This window comes from Anomalospiza imberbis, chromosome 8, assembly GCF_031753505.1.
Source record: "Anomalospiza imberbis isolate Cuckoo-Finch-1a 21T00152 chromosome 8, ASM3175350v1, whole genome shotgun sequence".
Lineage (NCBI taxonomy): Eukaryota > Metazoa > Chordata > Aves > Passeriformes > Viduidae > Anomalospiza > Anomalospiza imberbis.
This window is the reverse complement of record NC_089688.1, coordinates 2,173,521-2,192,746: the sequence shown is the minus strand read 5'-3', so window position 1 is coordinate 2,192,746 and position 19,226 is coordinate 2,173,521. Positions and strand designations below refer to the sequence as shown.

Below are 19,226 nucleotides of genomic sequence, written 5' to 3'. Positions count from 1 at the left end.
CTTGTTTTTGTCTTTATCCAAAATGCCTTTGGTTGCACTCACTTGCACCTGTTGGTGGAAGGAATGTTTTTTTGTTTTTTTTTTTCCCAGTGGTTAATTCTAGCTGCTTCTTCTAAAACAACTGCTATTCATCCTCCAAACAGGAATTTGTCTGCGTTTGGGCACTGAGTCTTGCTGTGCTTTCTTGCTCATTGCTCAGTATCACATTTTGTCCTCCCCGTGGATGGGCTCGAGATGGCCTGAGTCATCTCACTCTTCTTAGTCATAGAGCTTTTAAAGCCCCCCCTTTTTTTTTTTTTTTAAGGAAAAGCATTTCTGCTAGCTCTTGAAATTTTGTGGCTTCCTCTTGCATCCAGTCCTGAAGGTGATGCAGCCAGGCAAGCAGCTTGTAGCTTTGCAGCCTTGGCAGAAGCAGCTTTTTAGTCTAAAAGCCACTCCTGACTTCCCCAGGAGCCCTGTGGCTCTGCAGGCAGGGTGTGGAGTGGCTCCTTGCATGCTTGGACCCCTGTTCCTGCCAGCAGGGCTGGCTTTGGGATGTTCTCCTCTGCAGCTCTGGCCCTCCAGCCTTTTGAGGGTGCTTGGAGCAGGACTAAAAAGTAAATTTTTCCCAAAAGAGCCCAAATCACCAAGGGCTTCACCTGGCTGCTGGGTCCTCCCTGTTATGTGCCATGCTGTCACCTGAGCTTGCACCAACAGCAATTTTACATCCCACTGTTATGTCCCCAGTGAGGTTGGTGGCCTTGGGACCTGCCAGGCCAGCTGGGTCCTCACTCAAAATGTTCTTCACCAATGTCCTAGGGCACTAAATTTTTAATCACAAAGTCATTCAGGGCAAAGGCAAATACCTTACAGAAGTCTATTATTTCTTCTTTATCTACCAAAGTTGTACTCTCATCAAAGAATAAAATCAGGTTTGTTTGACAAGCTCTATTTTCCATAAAATCATGTTGACTGGCATTAATTATGTTCCTATCATTTAATTCTTTATTAATGGAATCTCATATTGGCTTTTTCCATTATTTCAGCCGTGATTGATGTCTCACCAATCGATTGGGAATTGCCCAGCTCGCTCTGCTCTCCAAACTGTGCTGCTGCTTTTGCCCTCTGGTCTGCTGGAACTTCCTTCACCTTCCCAGAGGAATGAAATTTGGGCATCTCTTCTCCTTGGCCAGGAGATCTGGGGGCATGGTGCTGCCAAAGGTGGCTCACACAGACTGTCCCCCCGCATCCTCAAATCCATGTGGCCAAGGAGAAATCTAATCCTTATCCCCCCATCTTCAAGGCCAGGCAGCCTAGGGAATGTCCCATCCTTATCTGCATCCAGCAGCTTTTTTCCTCCTGTTTTCTCCCCCATCCTGGTGGGGAAGGCACGGAGGACAGCTGGCTGGGACAGCAGGCAGGCAACCGTGGCAGACTGAGAGGGCCAAGAGCTGTCATGGAGGGGCCCAGAGTGATCCAAGGAGGTTCTTGTGGGACTGAAATGAGGCTCCAGGGGCGGTGGCTGTCCCCTGCTTTTGGTGTTGTACCTGCTGGAGGTGCCCTTTGGCAAGAGGAGTGTGAGGGAGGCTGGTCAGAGCTTACCCAGGGGAGGTGTGGGCTCCTCTGTCTCCAGTGCCAGGGCTGAACCAGGCTGACTTTCTCTTTTGCTAAAGGCAAGGAAGGAGAGGATCTGTGTTCAGTCCATCTGTGCCAGACAGAGCAGTCAGACCATGCTCAGCCTGGCTCCCCCTGGGGCACTGGAGCACTGTGGGCGTGATCCCAGGTCTTCCACAGACCTCTGCTCTCTGACAAGCTGCATGTTTTCAGCATTTCTTCTTCTCTGCCTCGTTTTGCTCAGGATTTCTTTCCTCTCTGTGTCTCCCAGGTTCCTCAGTGACTCAGCTGCTGGCCCGGGACCTGGACAATGACCCTCTGGTCTTCGGGGTGGTCGGGGAGGAGGCCAGCCGGTTCTTTGCCGTGGAGAGCGTCACCGGAGTCGTGTGGCTCAGGCAGCCCCTGGACAGAGAGGTAAAGCTGGGGAAAAGCCACCTGTGCTCAGATAAGTGGTGGCTCTCCATCCTCTGTGACAGCTGAGATGGGTGTTGCTCCTGGTGGAGCTGGGAATCTGGGTGTGTCCACGTTCCCTGGACAGCCTGTCACTGTCTCCAGGACCGTGGGGACATGGGCAATGAACAGTGTGCTCTGGTTTCATCTGACTTGTTGGTTTTCCTGGCTGCTAGAATAACACCTGTGGGTCTGGAAGTAAAGGAATTAATAAGTGGAGGTGATCTACTAAGGAGCCAGGCTGCTCACGCAGCCAGGGAAATGTACAGGCTTCCTCTTTAAATCCCTATGCCAATTAAATCCTTTACTATTTAGAACAGCGTGTCAAGAGATGTGAGGTATCCCTGCTTATTCAATCTCATCAAGACTTTTCATCCTCTTGTGGATTCAGGCTGCCGGATGCTAAATTTGGCAAGATCCTTGCCTCAAAGCTATTTCACCACCCCTATTTTCAATGGCAGCTTTGGTGTGCAAGGCTGGAATCCCATCCAGGTGCCTGCTTTGCTAAAACCTTGGCCCTTTCTGCATTCCTGGAGCAAGGAGGAAGCGATAGTGGGAAGACTGGGAAAATATGATGTGATTTGGGCAACGTGCTTAATTTCCCCTGTGCTTGTGCTGCCTTGGCCAGCAGCAGCTTGGGAAGATCAAACCCATTAACACACCTCCGGCGTTCCCAGGCGGAGGCAGCCAGGCATTGGGATGCAGAGGAGCAGGGTGGTGGATGCTCTCAGGCTGGGGCTGGGGGGAAGGCCAAAGCCAATTTCACAGTGTTAAGAGCGAGACTTTGGGAAAATAAAGTGCTTTTCTTCACCCCTCTCCCCTCCGCTTCCCCGTGCCAACAGCTGCTGGCGCGAGTCATAAATCTTCCCTCATCCAAATGCCTCCTTCTTCCCCATACTTCCCATGCCAGCCTTAAGCCCAGGAGGGTGATCAATAGATTTTAGGTGTCTTGTGGTGGGGAGGGTGGGAAGGGAAGGAGCTGGGCAGAGCTTGGGTGCGTGGATGGGCTCAGCTGATCCCGGGGGCTCCAAGTACATGGGGGACAGTGAAGGCAGAATGGATATGGGCAAGGTGTAAAGGGTGTGAGAGAGGTGTGAGAGACAATTTATGGTGGAGGAAGCAGTCAGAGGGAAGGGATAGGGATGGAGACAGGCAGAAAGCTGGGAGCAGAGACCACTGGCCTGGGTGCACGTGTTCAAAAAGTCAGGGGGGAGAAAGCCACTCAGGAGAAGTGGTGGAAAGGGAAGAGGTGGAGTCTTGTACTATAGAGGAGAAAGAAGGGGAAGGAGTCATAGTAAGGTAAATGATGCAGAAAAGAATGAACTAGAGAAAAAGAGGAAAGAGCAAATGTATAGAGGCAAAATGAATTTTAAAATATTTTTTTTTTACTCCTATGAAGATTAGAAGGAAAACTGGTTTTTAAAAAAATGGCAGACCCTGAGGCTAAAGAATTGTGTTAAAATAATTTTAGAGACAGCAGTTGGTATGTGGAAGCTTTCTCTGATTATTTTATTGAGTTTTTAAAATTTAAATGTTCAACAGGTTGTTTCTTATCTCCTGCTTTTCCTTTCTTCCCTATTGCGTTGTCCCTGGTGGATGAGGAGGGGGAAAAGAGGGCTGAAAGGCACGGATGCAGCAGGGTGGGATGGCACTGGGAGCAGAGCATCTCCTCTCCCTGGGGATTTCAGCTCCTCCTTCTGCCTGCCAGCATTGCCCCGAGGCAGGAGTTAGAAGGGCTTTCCCTGGTTGCACTTCCCAGCTGTCTGGCTGGAAATGTGGGAGCAGGAGTGGGTACACACTGTGGGGAGCTGTTCCCCAAACCCTTCTCCGAGGTGAACTTCAACCCTGGTGCAAGCAGAGCTCCTGCCTGTCCCGGGGCTGATCTCATTAGGAATAAATCAACCAGAGCTGCAGCAGGGAGAGCCATTTCAATCTGGCTTTTCCAGCCTTTCCTGCCTGATGCTGTGGAAACATCGAGTTGCTGTGCTCCAGCAGCTCAGGCAGGGCAAGGACAGCAGAGCTGGGAAGGGATTGCCAGGACTGGAGGGGAACAAAAACACCAGCTGGTGGCCAGGTACCAGGCAGATGTGGTGGCCCAATCTTTACAAGATTTTTTGGTAAAATAGGAGCAAAATGATTGCTGGTGGGAAGAAAAGTGTCAGGAAGAGAAGGTCTGCCTCCACTAGCAATATCCCCCTGCCCTGATCCCCAGAAAATTTGCTTTTTCCCACTTGTTGCTGTCCCCAGCATCAGGGACTTGAATAGATCCCTATTGCAAGCTGTTCATTTAGTTAAAGCAATAAGGAGCAGAGAGAATTGTGTGGGAATTTCATGGCATTTCAGCCAGTTCTCACTACACAGGCTTGTCCCAGGATTCCCAGCTGTGTGACAGGGAAGCTGGGAAAGCAGCAGCAGGATTTAGCGGTCCTCACTGAGATTGTGTGGCATTGCCAGGAGTCCTAAATCTTGCCGTGTTTTAAGTGCCCAGCTGCCAATCAGGGAGCTGGCTCCTTAGCCCTGCATCCTCCTGCCCTGGGGCAGGGCATCTCCCATGCCTGTGGAATACACGGGAGCCCTGCCTGCATTCACATTCCCCAGCATTTTCTGCCCAGTGCAGGTCATGGCACTCCAGCACCTCTCCTCTTCTGGAAGGTCCTGGAAGCGTTTTGCGTGTAATAACATTGGCTAAAAGTCCCCAGCCTGCCACCTGCAGATAAACGCTACAGCATCTTTAATTACAGGTTTTTTTTCTTCTCTTTCCCTTTCAGACTAAGTCAGAATTCACAGTTGAATTTTCTGTCAGTGACAGCCAAGGGGTGAGTGTGACTTCTCATTTCACGGTCTGCGGCACGGGCGGAGGGGAGCAGGGGGTGTGGGTCGCTTCTGCACCAGGGGACAGGGGTCTCCCCTTGGCCCAAAGCCCAAAACCACAGCCACAAGCTGGCTTTAGGCTCTAAATCCACACCTAAAGCTGACGCCCTGCTTTGTCCTTGGGTCCACAGGTGATCAAAGGGACAGTCAACATCCAGGTGGGAGACGTGAACGACAACGCCCCGCAGTTCCACAACCAGCCCTACAGCGTCCGCATCCCAGAGGTAGGGACCACCTCTGCCTGGCTTCTGCCTCTTCCCTCAGTGGCCACTCGTGCTCTCTGGTTGCCGCCACGGAGCTGGCCACCAATGCACATGGCTGCCCTCTTGCCCTGGACCCTCATGAGGTTGCAGGAGGATGAAACTTCTGGAAGTTACTGCCTGAAAATAGGCAGGAGCAGAGTGTTTGGGGTGTTGGGGGAAGGAGGTGGAAGAGATGTGGTGCTTTGCTGACATCTTTCCCATGACAAATGGGAAGTTTGCAAATGAGTGTAAATGAGGATCTGTGTCTTGTTCTCTTCCTTGGAGCTGGGGGTGTGCACAGCTCTTGTCACAGAGGTGACCTGAGGCAGGACCGAGTATTTCTCCAAATGCCTGAATTCTGGCAGAGTGCTGCCCAAAGGCTTCTGCCCTGGCTGGTGATTTCCTTTAACAGCCCCATAGCAGGACTGGTCCCATGTTGTCCCTGGGATAAAATAGGTGGGAAGGGGCCACAGGAGATCATCTGGCCCAAGCTCCCACTGATCCAGCAAGGATTTTCATGTTAGGTCAGATTGCTCAGGGCTTTATCCAGCCAAGTGTTGAATATCCCCTAGAACAGAGTTTCCACAACCTTTTGCTGCTCTCTGTGCTGGTCACTGCAAGGGAGGTGACATCTATTCATCCATCAGGGACAGCTTCTGCACCTGCAGCCTGACTTGGCCGGGAGTTGACAGGTCTGATGTGAATTTAGGCTTTAAGCTGTGGCTTCTGGTGCCAGGTGGAGAAGGTGAGGATATTCCATTTGAAACAGGGCATTTGACATCCTCCAGTGGAGGAAACCTCATTTTGCACCATGGTACCAGAGCAGTTTTTCTCAGACTCTTCCTCGGGGTATGGGTGAGGTCCCAGTGGCTGCATTGTGTGTGTGTGAAATCAAGCAGCTCTGGTAACTGAGAGGTGCAAACGATTGTGTTACCAGGCTGTATTTAATATTCCTGCTGCTGCTGCCCTGCCGTGCTGGGCTGTGATCCCTCCCCATCCCTCTGCTGCGAGGATGAGGTTTCTTCATTAGAGCTGCTCGTGATGTATGAGCCAGGAGCTGGAGTCTCATCTTTTCACCAAGTCATCTGAAACCTCCCCGTGAGAGTGACGCTGGGTCAGAGGCATTCCTGCTGCTCTTCAGAGCACGAGGGGTGGAGAAATGACTTGGCAAAAGCCACACCAGGTGCCCCCTGCTCCTGCCCATGCTCGGGGCTCTGCAGCTGGCAGGTGGCTGTTGTGCATTGCTGCTGCTCCTCCGGGTCATGCTCTGCCTGCAGAGGTCTGCAAAGCAAAAGGAATGGCAGTAGGATGGGAGGAGAGCAGGCTCCTCTCCCCTGCCCTCAGACTGACCTCTGGTTTTGCTGTTACCTGCTCCGTGAAGAGATGGAAATGGGTTTGTGTGACTCCTCTGGGAATTAGGGCTGTGTTAAGTGCTGGTTTTTTATATACCTGGAGTATCTGTGCCACATCTCTTCTTTCTCATGGCTTCTGTCCTTGATGCCTCAGGTTTTAGCTTTTATATTTTTCAGATTCTGTGCTGTTTTAGTGTGTGGGTCTGGGCTTCACATGAGGGGATGGTGAGCTCTCTTCACAGAGTAGGGAGACAAAACAATTCCTTCTCCATCTGGGGACTGAGGATAAATGATCCAAACCTCAGGCCCAAGAGCACAAACAACGTGGGCTGGAGAGAGGAAAACAAGGATGGGACTTCATGGGCTGGAGCTGTAATTAGACAATTAGCTTCAATATGCAAATGGACCAGAACTGATCAAAGTGAGAGCCCCCGTGAGCAGTCGTGCGTTTTGTGACCATTTTGGTTCATCTTGGGTGCAACCCTGGCTGGGCTCTTGTGCTGCCCAAGGTGGATCTTCTGAAGCCTCCTAATAAATCCCTACTTTATTCTTTAACTCTCTCTGGCCTCTGTTGTAGGCCAGCCTTCACAAGGCACCATCCTAAGAGCCAATATTGCAAAGCTTGTATTTCCCCCATTTCCAATATTAACCTGTGCCTGGCCTGGGGAGCAGGGAGGGCAAAGGTCCTGGTTTGGAATCATGGAATCTTAGAGTCACAGAATGGTTTGGATTGTAAGGAACCTAAGCTCCTCTAGTTCAGCTCCTGCCACGGGCAGGGACATCTTCCACTGATTGCTCCAACCTGGCCTTGGACACCCCCAGGGATCCAGGGGCAGCCACAGCTTCTCTGGGCACCCTGTGCACCCTGTGCCTCCCCACCCTCACAGGGAAGAATTTCTTCCCAATGTCTGATTTAAATCTCCTCTCTTGCAGCTCAAGTTCATCAACCAGATGGCAGTTCAAGGCCAATCCCTTGTGTCCTATCACTCCATGCCCTCATATGTAGAAAATTAGGGCTGGCTGAGAAAAGAGAACTGCAGGCAGGTGATCTGGACAAAAAAAAATATATATATTAAAGAAGGAGAGGCTGTACCTTAGAGCCCCTCTGTGCCATATCACATGCTGTGCACGTGAGCTGTGGGTCTGCTGTGAAGGATTTCCAGCACTGCCTGGCTGTTTGGGGTACAGCAAGCCCGGTGTTCCCCCCGTGCAGCCACCCAGCACTTGGCCTTGGGAGCTGTGCTCTTTTGGAGGTTGGCCTAATCTAATTATGAGGCAGAGCATGCCAGCTTCCAGTTTCTACCCGTGATCTTTAACCAAGGGCACCGATCAGAGGTAATGAGCCACAAATGCCTTGCTCCGCCAGAATCCTGGAGGCACTCCTGTTCTTTTGCCAGGGAGAGAGAGCCTTGCTTTGCCAGGCACTGTGAGAGCAGGGGATGGGGTCTCACCACCCGAAGAGGACCTTCCAAGGGCTGCAGGCCATGGGAGGTGTCGGCAATAAACTTTTTCTGAGTGTGGTAGCACAGCTGTCAAGGAGGAGATGTGCACTTGGCTTTGAGACCTGTGCTGAGCCATGAGTTTTCCTTGTTGCTTGCTCGTGACTACTTAAAGCTGGAGGTGATGTGGCATGGAAAAGTGGTGGGGGACCCAGCCATGGTGAGCGATGACAGGTCACCCCATGCTCCAGACAGCCTGAGGGTGAGCAGCAAGGGCACAGGTACCAAAATCCACCTCAGGGAGCACCCAGCCCAAATCGAAGGGCCTGTGGATAATGAATGAAGAGGGCTGGAGCTTGGAGAAAGAGGAGAGGCTTGTGTGGTTTTCAATAGACTGGCTCTGCGCAGATTTGGCAGCTAATGAGGGTTTTTCTCTTTTTAATTTTGAGATAAATGGATGTATCGATTTGCAGTTGTCGTAGCTAATGGAGCAGCAACCGAAAGGCTATTTAAACCTCGCTGCTATTGTGTGGCACTTGGAAAGTCAAAAGAAGAGTGTGCATAAATAAATGGAACACGAAGTAAACTGACCTTTAAAAACAATACTGCCTCTAAGTACCCATCCTGGTGTTTGACGTGGTCCGCTTGGTGTGAGAATGGGGATTTATTTGGGCACAGGCTGCGGGTTGTGGTGTGGGGAGGGATGGAGAGGATGCACCACAGCAGCTCGGAATGCCCAGATTGGGACTGCTGGAGTGGCACCGCTCCCCTGTGCTTGCTGTGTGCTGATCTCATCCCTGGAATAGCTGCCAGGGGCTGGGAGAGGGATATTGGGATATTGCTCCAGCCTAATCGTCCGTCCCGTCTGGGCAAGGGCGCCCTGTGCTCTGCTGGCCACAAGGCAGCCAGGCGGGGCGGGCGCTCTCACGTCTGCAAAGAAAAGGGGAATCCTGCTAGAATTGGCAACTTAATTCACCAAGCTGGCCTCGACAGAGCTCATTAAGTTCCCGTGTATTCATTTCAGGCTAATGGCTGTCATGCTGGCTGCTGTTTGATTTGCTGTAATAGACTTTTATGGCTTTCCAGTTTGCGAGGACGTGCGTGCCCGTGGCTGTGCCCTGTGGTGCTGCTGTAGTACATTAGTTAGCTGCTCATGTGCTTGCTACTCTGACCTTCAGGGTTTGTTCTCCTCTTGGATGCATCCCTTGCACTTCATCTCCTGCTCACAGCCTCTTTTCTACCCCCCTCAGCCAACCCCAAGGTACCATGTTTCTGGGAGTCTCAGGGTTTTGGCTTTTAAACAAGGAGAGATCTATTGCCAAGCCTGTGGCAGGCTGTTGTGGCCATGCCTCAGTTTCTGGCAAGTCCAATCTGTTTTATCTAATCTTTTTTCCATTTGGCTGGATCCACAGAGTTCTTGGATTGTCACGGTTCAAGCAAGTGGAGTGGAGCCAGGGCCCTGTTTGTGCTACCTGGTGTGCTGGGGACATCGGGGTGGACTGTTCCCCCTGGGTGCCTGCTGGGCTTTTTGTCCCAGTCGCAAGCAGGAAACCTCCTGGGGCTTCCACACAACTTTGCCTTTAACTCCTGGGGCAGTGGTGGAGTCACCACACCTGGAGAGGATGTGGCACCTGGGGACATGGTTAGTGGTGGCCTTGGCAGTGCTGGGGCAATGGCTGGACTTGATCCTAGAGGGCTTTTCCAGCCATAATTGCACTGTGAGGTAAACTGACTTCAAGTTTAGTACCTCCTTGGGAAAAGCTGTTTTCTCCTATAAGCCCACAACATCCTGAGCTTGCAGATCAAGTTCAATCCACCTGTGGCCTTCTCTTGGCCTTGGAGCCTCAGCAGTTCTGACACGCTGGCAGAAAGGTCATTTAATTGTTGGTTTCTTTGCTGAATGTTCCCTCAGGAAGATTCCATTGGAGTTTTCTCTCCTTTTGTGCACTCCCCCACCTCATTCCTTCTGTTAAATTTGTAACACACTGAGTGATTTATGAAGTGATGTGTGTTACATCTTGAGGTTCCGCACCCCCATCCCTGGAAGCATTCAGGGATAGGGTTGGATGGGGCTCTGAGCAGCCTGGTCTAGTGGAAGGTGTCTGTGGCAGGGGGTTGGAGCTCGATGGTCTTTAATGTACCTTCCAACACAAACCATTCCATGATCCTATGATCTTTTAGCAAAAAGCTTGGCACTGGGCCAGAGACTGCAATTCAGCACCTCAGTCATTCATGAAATCACAGCTGCACCACAAGAGAAGCACCTGTAACTTCACAAGGACACAGGAATTAGAGCTCTGCTTTCAAATTTGTAACCACAACCCTCTGCCTTGGGAATGTGCTCATCTCATCCTGAATTCAGGCAGGAAGGGCTGTGGGAAAGGAGTTTAAAAATGGAAAGGAAAGTTTCTGGTCTGCACACAGCAGTGTTGAGGTGGCCACGGTCCAGCTTGCAGGTGTCTTATCTCCTGAGCTTAGCCCTGATTTGCCAATTTATTTTAATTGGGAGGCAGGCGGGCACTCGCCATCAGCAGCAGTCCCTTCTGCTCGGGGAGCAGCCTTTGGGACTGAGCCTTCACAAGCTGCTGGCCACCATTTCCATCCTTAATATGGGGGTGTAGCTGAATTCGTGGCTTTTATGATGTCTTTTTCTTAATTGTGCAGAAAAGTATTTGGCGGGGAAGGAGGAGAGGAAGGAGGGGAGCGTTACTGCCCCGTCCCATGGCACAGCCTGGAGCCAGACCGTGCCCCACAGTGAGCAGGGGCAGGGAGGAGCAGAGAAAGGCCCAAAAGCCCTAGCTCTAATTAAAATTATTATTTTGCTTTAAGGGTAATAATGTCAGTAATTACATCAGTTTCCCTGCCATCCTGCCCAAGAGTCTTCGGGGGCTCGTATAATTCTATTGCTGTGGCTCGAGGCCTGGTGCTGTGCATACGAAGCAGCTGCCACGAGCTGAGCTCCCCCTCAGCTGCATTAGCCAGTCCCTTGCATGCTCCCAGACACCTTCTGGGACTTTCTTTCCTCCCCTCCTTTAAATAAAGAGCCTTTATAGTGGAGGTGATGATAGCACAGCTGATAAGGAAGATAGACCACATTGCAAAAATGGTCTGTAATCATCGCTGGCTGCTTTCCTTCCTCGTTTCTTTTTTTTTTTTTTCTCATTGACTCTTTGTTTTCCTTTTCTCCTTATCCTTATGTTTCCATGTGGAGTTTAGAACTGAACAAATAATTTACAGTGAATAACTTATCCCCCAAATCCAGTCATCCCTTCCTTCTGCTACCTTTGAGTGTGCAAAATTTGCAAGTGTCTTGAACTTCTCCTCAGTAAATCGGATGCAGTTTTTAAAATTTATTCATTTATTTGTTGTGGGAATTTATTTTTTTTTTTTGGTTTTAAAAACTTCCTGGAAAGGCAGCAAGCAATTCAGTGAGTTATTGAAGCTGTGTTCATTAAGCGCTGTTGGACAGAAAAGCTGGCTCTCCTTCCTGGGTACATTTAGCACTTCCATCTCCCCTCCATCCTGGCACCACACTGGTGTGCCCAGTGCTGGTGATCTCTCACCCCCAGTGCCTGCTGGACAAATAGGAAGTGGGGATTTGACTGGTGTTTGCTGTAGCAGGAGGGTCTCTGTTGCACAGGTGATAATCTGCAGCAGGTGAAGCACTTCCCAAACTTCCCAGACATCCTCAGTTTTAATTGTCTTCATTGTTGCTGTCCACGTGCAAGCAAAACATAAATGGGCTGGGAAGTGCAGGCCCTGTCTCGGGCTTTTGTTCTGGCTTTGGGATGCTGGCAGTGTCTTCAGGCAAGAGCTTGGAAGCGCAGCAGGCACCAGCTGTCATCTTCTCCCTGCTTTTTTCCACCAGGACTGGAGAAAAGAATTTAAATGAGACAGAGTGCAGTGCATTGAGTAAAACACAGGGTTGGGGCTGAAGGGGTTTGCAAAGCTGACATTGTAGATATCAGAATTCTAAAATGGTGTGGGTTAGAAGGGATATTTAAAGGTGATTTAGTCCATCCCCCTGTCATGGGCAAAGACAATTTCCTCTATCCCAGCTTGCTCCAAGCCTAGTCCAGCCTGGCCTTGTACACTCCCAGGGATCCAGGGGCTTCTCTGGGCCTCCCCAGCCTCATTTTAAATAACTTTCTCCTTTGAAGCTGTGCCCAAGTAGGTGCTCAGACCTGGAGCATCCTTCACTCCGAAGGTCATCTGCCTGTAAGTTTTTGTTGTTAGTGCTGGTGTGTCTGCTGTGACGCCAGTGGGTCTTGAGTGACGTCCTAGGGAGAAAGAAAGTGTCCCCTGTCCCTTGTCTGGATTCACCAGTGAACAGCAGACCCTGGTCCTTTAATACACGTGACCAAGGAGTGAAATGAGAGATGCAAGAGAAACTACTGGGGCGGAAAACTCCAAATGGCGTGGAAGTAATGTGTAAAGTGTCCTGGAGATAACAGTCATTTCCACCAGGCACAACTTGGGCTCTTTCTGGAAGGGTACTGCAGCAGAGAGGGGGGGCAGCCTGAAAATTAGAAATAGTCATGTGGTTCTGGCCAGTGGAGTGCTGGGCAGGATGAGGGGATGGGGAAAACAACAGATTTTGACCAGAAAGGGAAGCCAGTGTGGGGCAGCAAGTCATTTGGTGTCCCCATGCAGGAGCTGTCACGCTGGGAAATTAGGGAATTATCTTGAGGGAGAGGAAGGGAAAGTGTACATCAACATCCTCTGAGTGAGGAGAACACAGGCAAAGAGGGGCAAGGTAACCTGGGTAAATCAGTAATCATTCCTTATGGGAGAAATGGGAAAAAGGAAAAACATCCTCACTCCCCGAGCTCCTTGCTATGGGTGCTGAGGGCACGTATCTGCTGACTTCAGGGCTCTGCTGGGTCTGTCCCAGTGTCACCCTTGAGGTCAGGACAGTGTCTGAGCTTAGAGTGGCTGATGCCAGGTGATGGTGGCTCCTCAGGGTCCTGCTGGCAGCGGGTTCCTCAGAGCAGGAGCGTTCCCCTGGAGCAGAAACAGTGGCTTGTGGTGCCACAGCACTTCCTGCTGCAGGAGCAGCTCAGGCCTGGGCTGGAAGGTCTCTTTTCCAGGGGACATTCCAGCCCAGCCCTTTCAGTGTAATTACACTTACACATCTGGGCAGCAGATGGCTTCAAGGTCTCTTCCCTGTCTCTGTGCTGCTGGGAGCAGAGGGGTGAGGAGGGAGTGAATGTGACCTGCTGGCAATTTGTTTTGTTTTATCTCCCTTTCCTCTGGCTACCATCTTCTCCCAGAAGCCTGGGATGTAACTTATCTCATGCCAGCCAGCAAAAGCTGCATCCTCTCCCCTCCCATCCCTGTTCTGTTTACCTCCCTCTCCATCCCTCACCTTTGGACTCGCCAGCAGGACTGTGCCTGGATGTATGGAATGGTTTTTAGGAATGGTTTTTAACTCGTTCAGGTGGTGAGCGGCAACTGTTCCATGCCAGGAAGCAAAAAACCCATCACTGAAAATGTATTTAATGTTTTTTACTCATATAATCATGCAGTTTCTTGGTTTAGGCTCCTTTTTTTTACTCACAGCACCTAAATTAAGGGATGATTAAGGTCTTTCTGAAAGGTGCTGTGTGAAGGACTCTGGAATTTTAGGGTCCAGGCCCTTTTCCATCTGCAGTAACCAAGATCAGCAGCAGATCCACGAGGTGGGCTCACATTAGCATCCTCACTCCGTGCAGCATGGGAATGTGAAGCTGCAGCTGGCACAAGAGCCACTTTTTCCGATAAAAACACCATTTTTAATTAAGATGGAAATATTTAGGGAAAATGTTGCCATTTTGACAGCAAAGCTGGGGAGAAATAGCATTTCAAAAGAACCATAAAAATCGCTCTTGCAATAGATTCATTCCAATTTCTTCTTGAGAATTGCATTTTGTGTTTTATTAGTTTGTAATGTGTCGGTGACAGTCATGTATAATAAGCTTTCTACTGCTGGTCAAACTTTGTGGTAAAATAATGGACTAAATCAGCCTCTCTATAAGTTTTTAAAATATTTATATGTGAACTGAACTGTTTGTATCAGTTTCAAACTATTTTCATTACAAATGGAGGGAATTTGATCTAAGTAGAAGTTTCAATCAAAATTAGGGGCCATTACTTAATTTCAAACATTAATTGCTGTGGGAACTTAAAATGTGGGTGATTTATTTTGTTAGTGCAAATAATGGAGAGAGCAGGGAAAGTGAATAGAGGGTTCAAGGAGATTTTGGTTCAAGGAGGAAAAAAATGGGGAGCTTTTAGTTTTGCTTTTTGGGAGATGCGTGAAACATATTTATTTGCTTTTCTGAGACAGGATGCAAACCCGGTGGGTGAAAAAGGAGAGGTGGTCACAGCTGTCACTTTGTGTAGGATGATGGTTGCTTGTCCCTCTTTTTCCAGGAAACTGAGCTCATTCTGTGTGGTCAAGGGGTTGTGCTGGGGTGCCAGGGAGGTGTGTTTAGCTGCAGCTCTGAGCTCGGGTGATGGTTATGCCAACAACCCCCTTGTTTTCCAAACCTTGCCTTGCCTTTCATCGTGGTGATGTTACTTCCTTAGGCTTGTCCTGCAATTGTAAATCAAACTGGAAAGTGTAGTGGGAAGGAGGGAAGGGAGAAGAGGAGGTATGAATGAAGTCAGCCAGTGTGTGATGAACCTCAGTCACTCACATGTGTTGTCACACCTCCTGACCCGGAGTCCAGCTGCTTGTGCCAGGATGGCCACCAACACCACCTTCAAACTGGTGATAAGGAGGAAAAAAAGGAGTTTGTAACTGATAGGCTGTATGCTGGTATTCAAAGGATGCTTTTTTAGCACTTCTCTGTTCATTACCATCACTGGAAGATGATCTTTCCCTAATTAGTAAATCTTTATTTAAGGGTAAGTTGAGACCGTGGTTTTCCGAGCTGTGGAAAAAGAGGGATCTACCCATGCTCCATCCCATAACCAGAGCTGGGTGAAAACCCTGAAAGGGGAACAATTTTTACTGCCTATGTGATTTAGATGACCCCAAATTGAAATGTTAAATCTCCCTGAATCTGCTGCAGCAGTGCTTGGAAAAACACTTTGTTAAATGCGCAACCAGATGTGAGTTTGCAGATTCCTCATGCCCCCAGGAGAAAACTTCCCGGGATGTGCTGCCCGTGCCTGGCCTTTGAGGAGGCTGAGAGGGAAATGGCAGGACAGGTGGATGGTTTGTTTTCCTGTGTGTAACTCATGCCTGTGGGGAAAGGAATTTTGCAAAGAAGCTGTGTCTGCTGGTGTGAGCCCCGTGAGGACGGTGGCACTGCAAGGCACCCGGTTCTTGCAGCCAGCAGGGAAATTTCACCCCAGTCCTTGCAGTCGGCAGGGAAATGGTGCTGGGGAGAAAGGCCAGGAGTTGTGCAGGTGGGGCTGTCTCTGGCCTGTGGGACACATGTCACTATTGGACACGAAATGAGCACACAGAAGCTTGGTGAGTTCAAGAGAGAAAAAGAGCCAATTTTATTTTTGACCTCGCAATAGATGGAATTCCAAAAGTGGCAGTGGATTGGAGGAAGAAATTGCTACCTCTCCAACCACACTGGTCAAACCAGCAGCCCATCAATTCTCTGCTCTCACAAAGCAGAATGCAAACCAATCATCATTTACATGAACAGTGCGTGAGAACTGCAGAAGAAATATGTAAACATCATCATAAGGCTAAAGAAGTTTTATGAGAACTTCAAAACTTTCAAAAGAACTGTAAAAGAAAACTTAACACTTTTAAAAATCAGGGCAACAGGACACAGTCATGGCATTGCCTCTGAGCACACCTGGAAGGTCCTGCTGGGGCTGGGGAGCGCTGGGAGAAGCTGGATCCCCCTCCAGTGACAGGGATCCCCACCAGCCTGGCGTCCCACCGTGTCACAGAGCTTCACTGCAAGGCTTTCCCTTGGCCACCTCCTTTCTGAGGGCCTGGAGCACAAGAGCTGCCCTGTGTGGAGGGCAGTTTTTCCAGCAAGTTTGCACCTCCAGAGGTGCTCCACCATCTGTCCCTCATCACCACCTCCGTGTCACGGTGTGTCACCGTTGGTGTGCCCAGGCAGTGTCGGGAGGAGGTCAGCTCTCCTCTGGCAGGCACAAACCTATTTCTCACCTGGCTCTAGGAAGCAGCGAGAGCTTCACCACCTCCTTCTCTTACGGTAGCACCTCTGAAACGGAGTGTGGGTGTCTGCACTGTGCTGGCCCCGTGTCTGCGGGGTGGGTGGGGTGTTCGGTGGCCCAGTAGTTTACATCTAACACCAAGGAGCCTGATCCCCATGTGTCTGGTGCTTTGGGCTTGGGAGAGGCAAGCAGAGGTTGGAAGAAGAGCACAGAGGAGCCTCATAAATGGTAGATGGTGAGGAGAGGAGAAGGCAAGCTCAGGGAGAGGTTTGGGAAAGGCAGGACACAGGCAGAGGAGAGCAGAGCCTCGCCTCCATTCTGCACGTTCGAGCTTGAGGCTGGGCTGCGGCAGGCAGGCTTTGGGTGGGGGGATCTGCTTAAAAAGCCTCACCGGAGCGTTATGGAATCGGAATGTGAAGGGTAATTGAGCTGAAAGCCATTCTCCTCCCGCAGCCCGTGCGGCGGACCCGCTCCGGCACCCCCGAATGCCAGCCTGGAATCCTGCTGGAAGAGCAGGAGGTGGGGGTGCACCCCCTGGGCTGGGTCACTAAACACCCAACTAAACCAGAGCTGCAGAGGAGAAGCCACACTAGGGAGAGATGCAGAGGAAGGTTTTTCTCTTTTACAGAAAGGTGAAGAGGTTCCTGAGCTGCAAATCTCCTTCCTTGCAGGCATTGGTCTGCTCTCCAATTCGTCCCTGCAGCTCAGGTGCCTTCACCCTGTGTCCTTCTGTGGTCACAGCCTTTGGTGGCCCCCTTCCCCACTCAGAACTCCACCAAGCAGCCCCGTGCTTTCTCCCTGTGGTGCCCGTTAAGAAAATGCCACCCATACACACACAGATGCTCCAGAGCACACACTGGCATGGCCAAATGGCTAATTCCAAATGGTAATTTGGAATATTCTGAAGAAGCAGATGAATAAAAATATTAACAAAAAGAGGAGTGTGGCTAGTCAGAGTGGATGTAATCATTAAACACAAAAGTGAGGGTTTAGTCACTGTCCCTTGTCTCTCTAGTCCTGGGAGTTCGTGGAAGGAGACAGTGGCTTGGAGAGCTGCTGGTGCAGCCCCAAGGAGGGGATTAGAGAAGACCCCCCCAGTTTGGACCCCAGCACATCAATGGTGTGAGATGCTCAGCCCAGTTATGCACCCTGTCCTCTGTTATTGATTGCTGAACAGGCACAGTTAAGTGCCTCTCATTAATATTTGTTTTGGTCTTTTCCCTGAATTCTGATGAGTGGAGGAGATGCTGCTTATCTCTCTCCTGCAGGTTTTCTTTCTAGAGGATTCCTCTGGCTGCTGACAAACCTGGGCTCTGTAGCCCTCAGGATGAGGGATGAATTGGTGGCTGACACGAAATCTTGGAAACTCTGCAGAAAGAAAGCAAGGAGGCAAAATTAACACAAAATTAAGATGTAAAAAGGCTCTGCTCACGTCATCCAGATGAAATATGGAATTCCAGGCTTGCCTATGTTTGTAAATGTCTTACAAGGGACTCTCTGGGCAAGTAGGTTGTGCTGGCTGAACTTTGAAATGGATGAGCAAGGAGGAATGTTGGGATGTGGAGCAGGCAGCCAGGGACTGCTGCTCATCAGGGCTCTGGTTTTGAGGTTTCAGACTGAGAGCAGAGGCTGTGGGAGGAGACATGTTCATAGTTTGGGTTGGGAGGGACCTCAAAGCTCATCTCGTTCCACTCCTCTGCCATGGGCAGGGACACCTCCCACTGTCCCAGCTTGCTCCAAGCCCCATCCAGCCTGGCCCTGGACACTGCCAGGGATCCTGGGGCAGCCACAGCTGCTCTGGGCAGGCTGTTCCACTGCCTCTGCCTTGTGGGGTGGTCTGTGTTCTTATTTCTCTTCTCTGTCCCTAACCCTGCTGTGGGTGGATGACTCTCCCTTTACTTTCTGTCCCCTTTTCCCAGGCAGCACACAATGGCCACATGGGCCTGAATTGTTGGGCTTTGACCAGGTTCTCTCATCGACTCAGACATGAAAGAGATTTCTGAGACTTGCTTAAATAGGGCAAAGCACTTTCTCTTTCTGCCTTGTATAATAATGCCTTGTTTGTTAGGCTTGACTTAACAGCGACTGGCCCACCCAAAGCCATTGAAATGATTCTGAGCAGCAGTTTCTGCCTGCTCAGGTTGTGCTCCCAGACACTTGAGGTGCAGCTCCTGAAATGAAAGATTTCTGGTGTGCCCAAAGGCAGTGAAAAGAGCCGTTTTAATGTGCTTGCTTCTCCAGCTTTTCAACAGAGAGTTGAGTTCAGGCTCTGCTCTGGAGTGATATTAGAGTCCACGGAGCATGAGAAACTGCATTTGTTTGTGGGTTACAAATGAAGACCTGTCAAAAACCTTTTTAGGCAGCGACAGAAGTTTTCTTTTTCATGATACATTTAACTTTTGAAGGCTTTGCCTCTCAAGGAGGCTTAGCTCTTCTCTCTCTCCCTTTCTGTGAGTTTGGAAAAAAATGGTTGGCAAAAGTTGCTCTTCTCTTTCTCGCTCTGCCTCCCCAGCAGTTTGATGGAGTGTTGGATCCTCTGGGATGTTCTTGCTTCTGGAAAATGGTGTGGCCAGGAATGAAGGGGGTGGCAACGCTGGGGGAGAGGGGGAATGGGACATGGAGCCCTCCATGTGCTTCTTGTGGGCAGAGGGCACTGGTTATTCCCATCGATTTGGTGCCAAGAGATGTTCTGCAAAGGATAAATGTGTTTATAGGATTTCTGTCCTTTTGTTGTAAGAAGCAGGACACCATCCCTGGACACAGGAGTTTGCTGAAAGAGTGTCACATCAGTTCTTCATCACCGTGTTTGGTGTTGCAGCCCCATTCCGAGGTGCAGGTGGTGTGTGAAACACGCTGCTGCTCCTCGCTGTCTGCTGCAGCTCAGCCTTTTATTCAGTGCAGGCTTTTGACAGGCACTGGGAAGCTGGCTTCAGACACCATCCCTCGTTTTGTGTGCTCCCAGATACATCCATAGCTTCCATCTGAGCATCTGAAACATCTGCCTGGCAGCGGGTTTAGAAATATGATATGACTGGACACGTACACAACAAAAAAGGGTTGTCAGAGCCGATGGGATTGTGGGGTTTTCTGCCTCCCTCCAGGCCCAGCTCAAGAGTTGTCTTAAAGCATTTGTGGGGAAGGTA

General features: G+C 50.1%; 1 protein-coding gene across 1 annotated transcript in view; it reads left to right on the top strand.

Moving 5' to 3' along the window:
* CDH23 (cadherin related 23) overlaps positions 1-19,226 on the top strand; it is a 187,515-nt gene that overhangs the window by 40,390 nt on the left and 127,899 nt on the right. Inside the window, exons 4-6 of the mRNA XM_068196945.1 lie at positions 1,865-2,007; positions 4,812-4,859; positions 5,046-5,138. Of these exons, the coding sequence (XP_068053046.1) occupies positions 1,865-2,007; positions 4,812-4,859; positions 5,046-5,138 (284 nt within the window). The remainder of the gene's footprint in view (positions 1-1,864; positions 2,008-4,811; positions 4,860-5,045; positions 5,139-19,226) is intronic.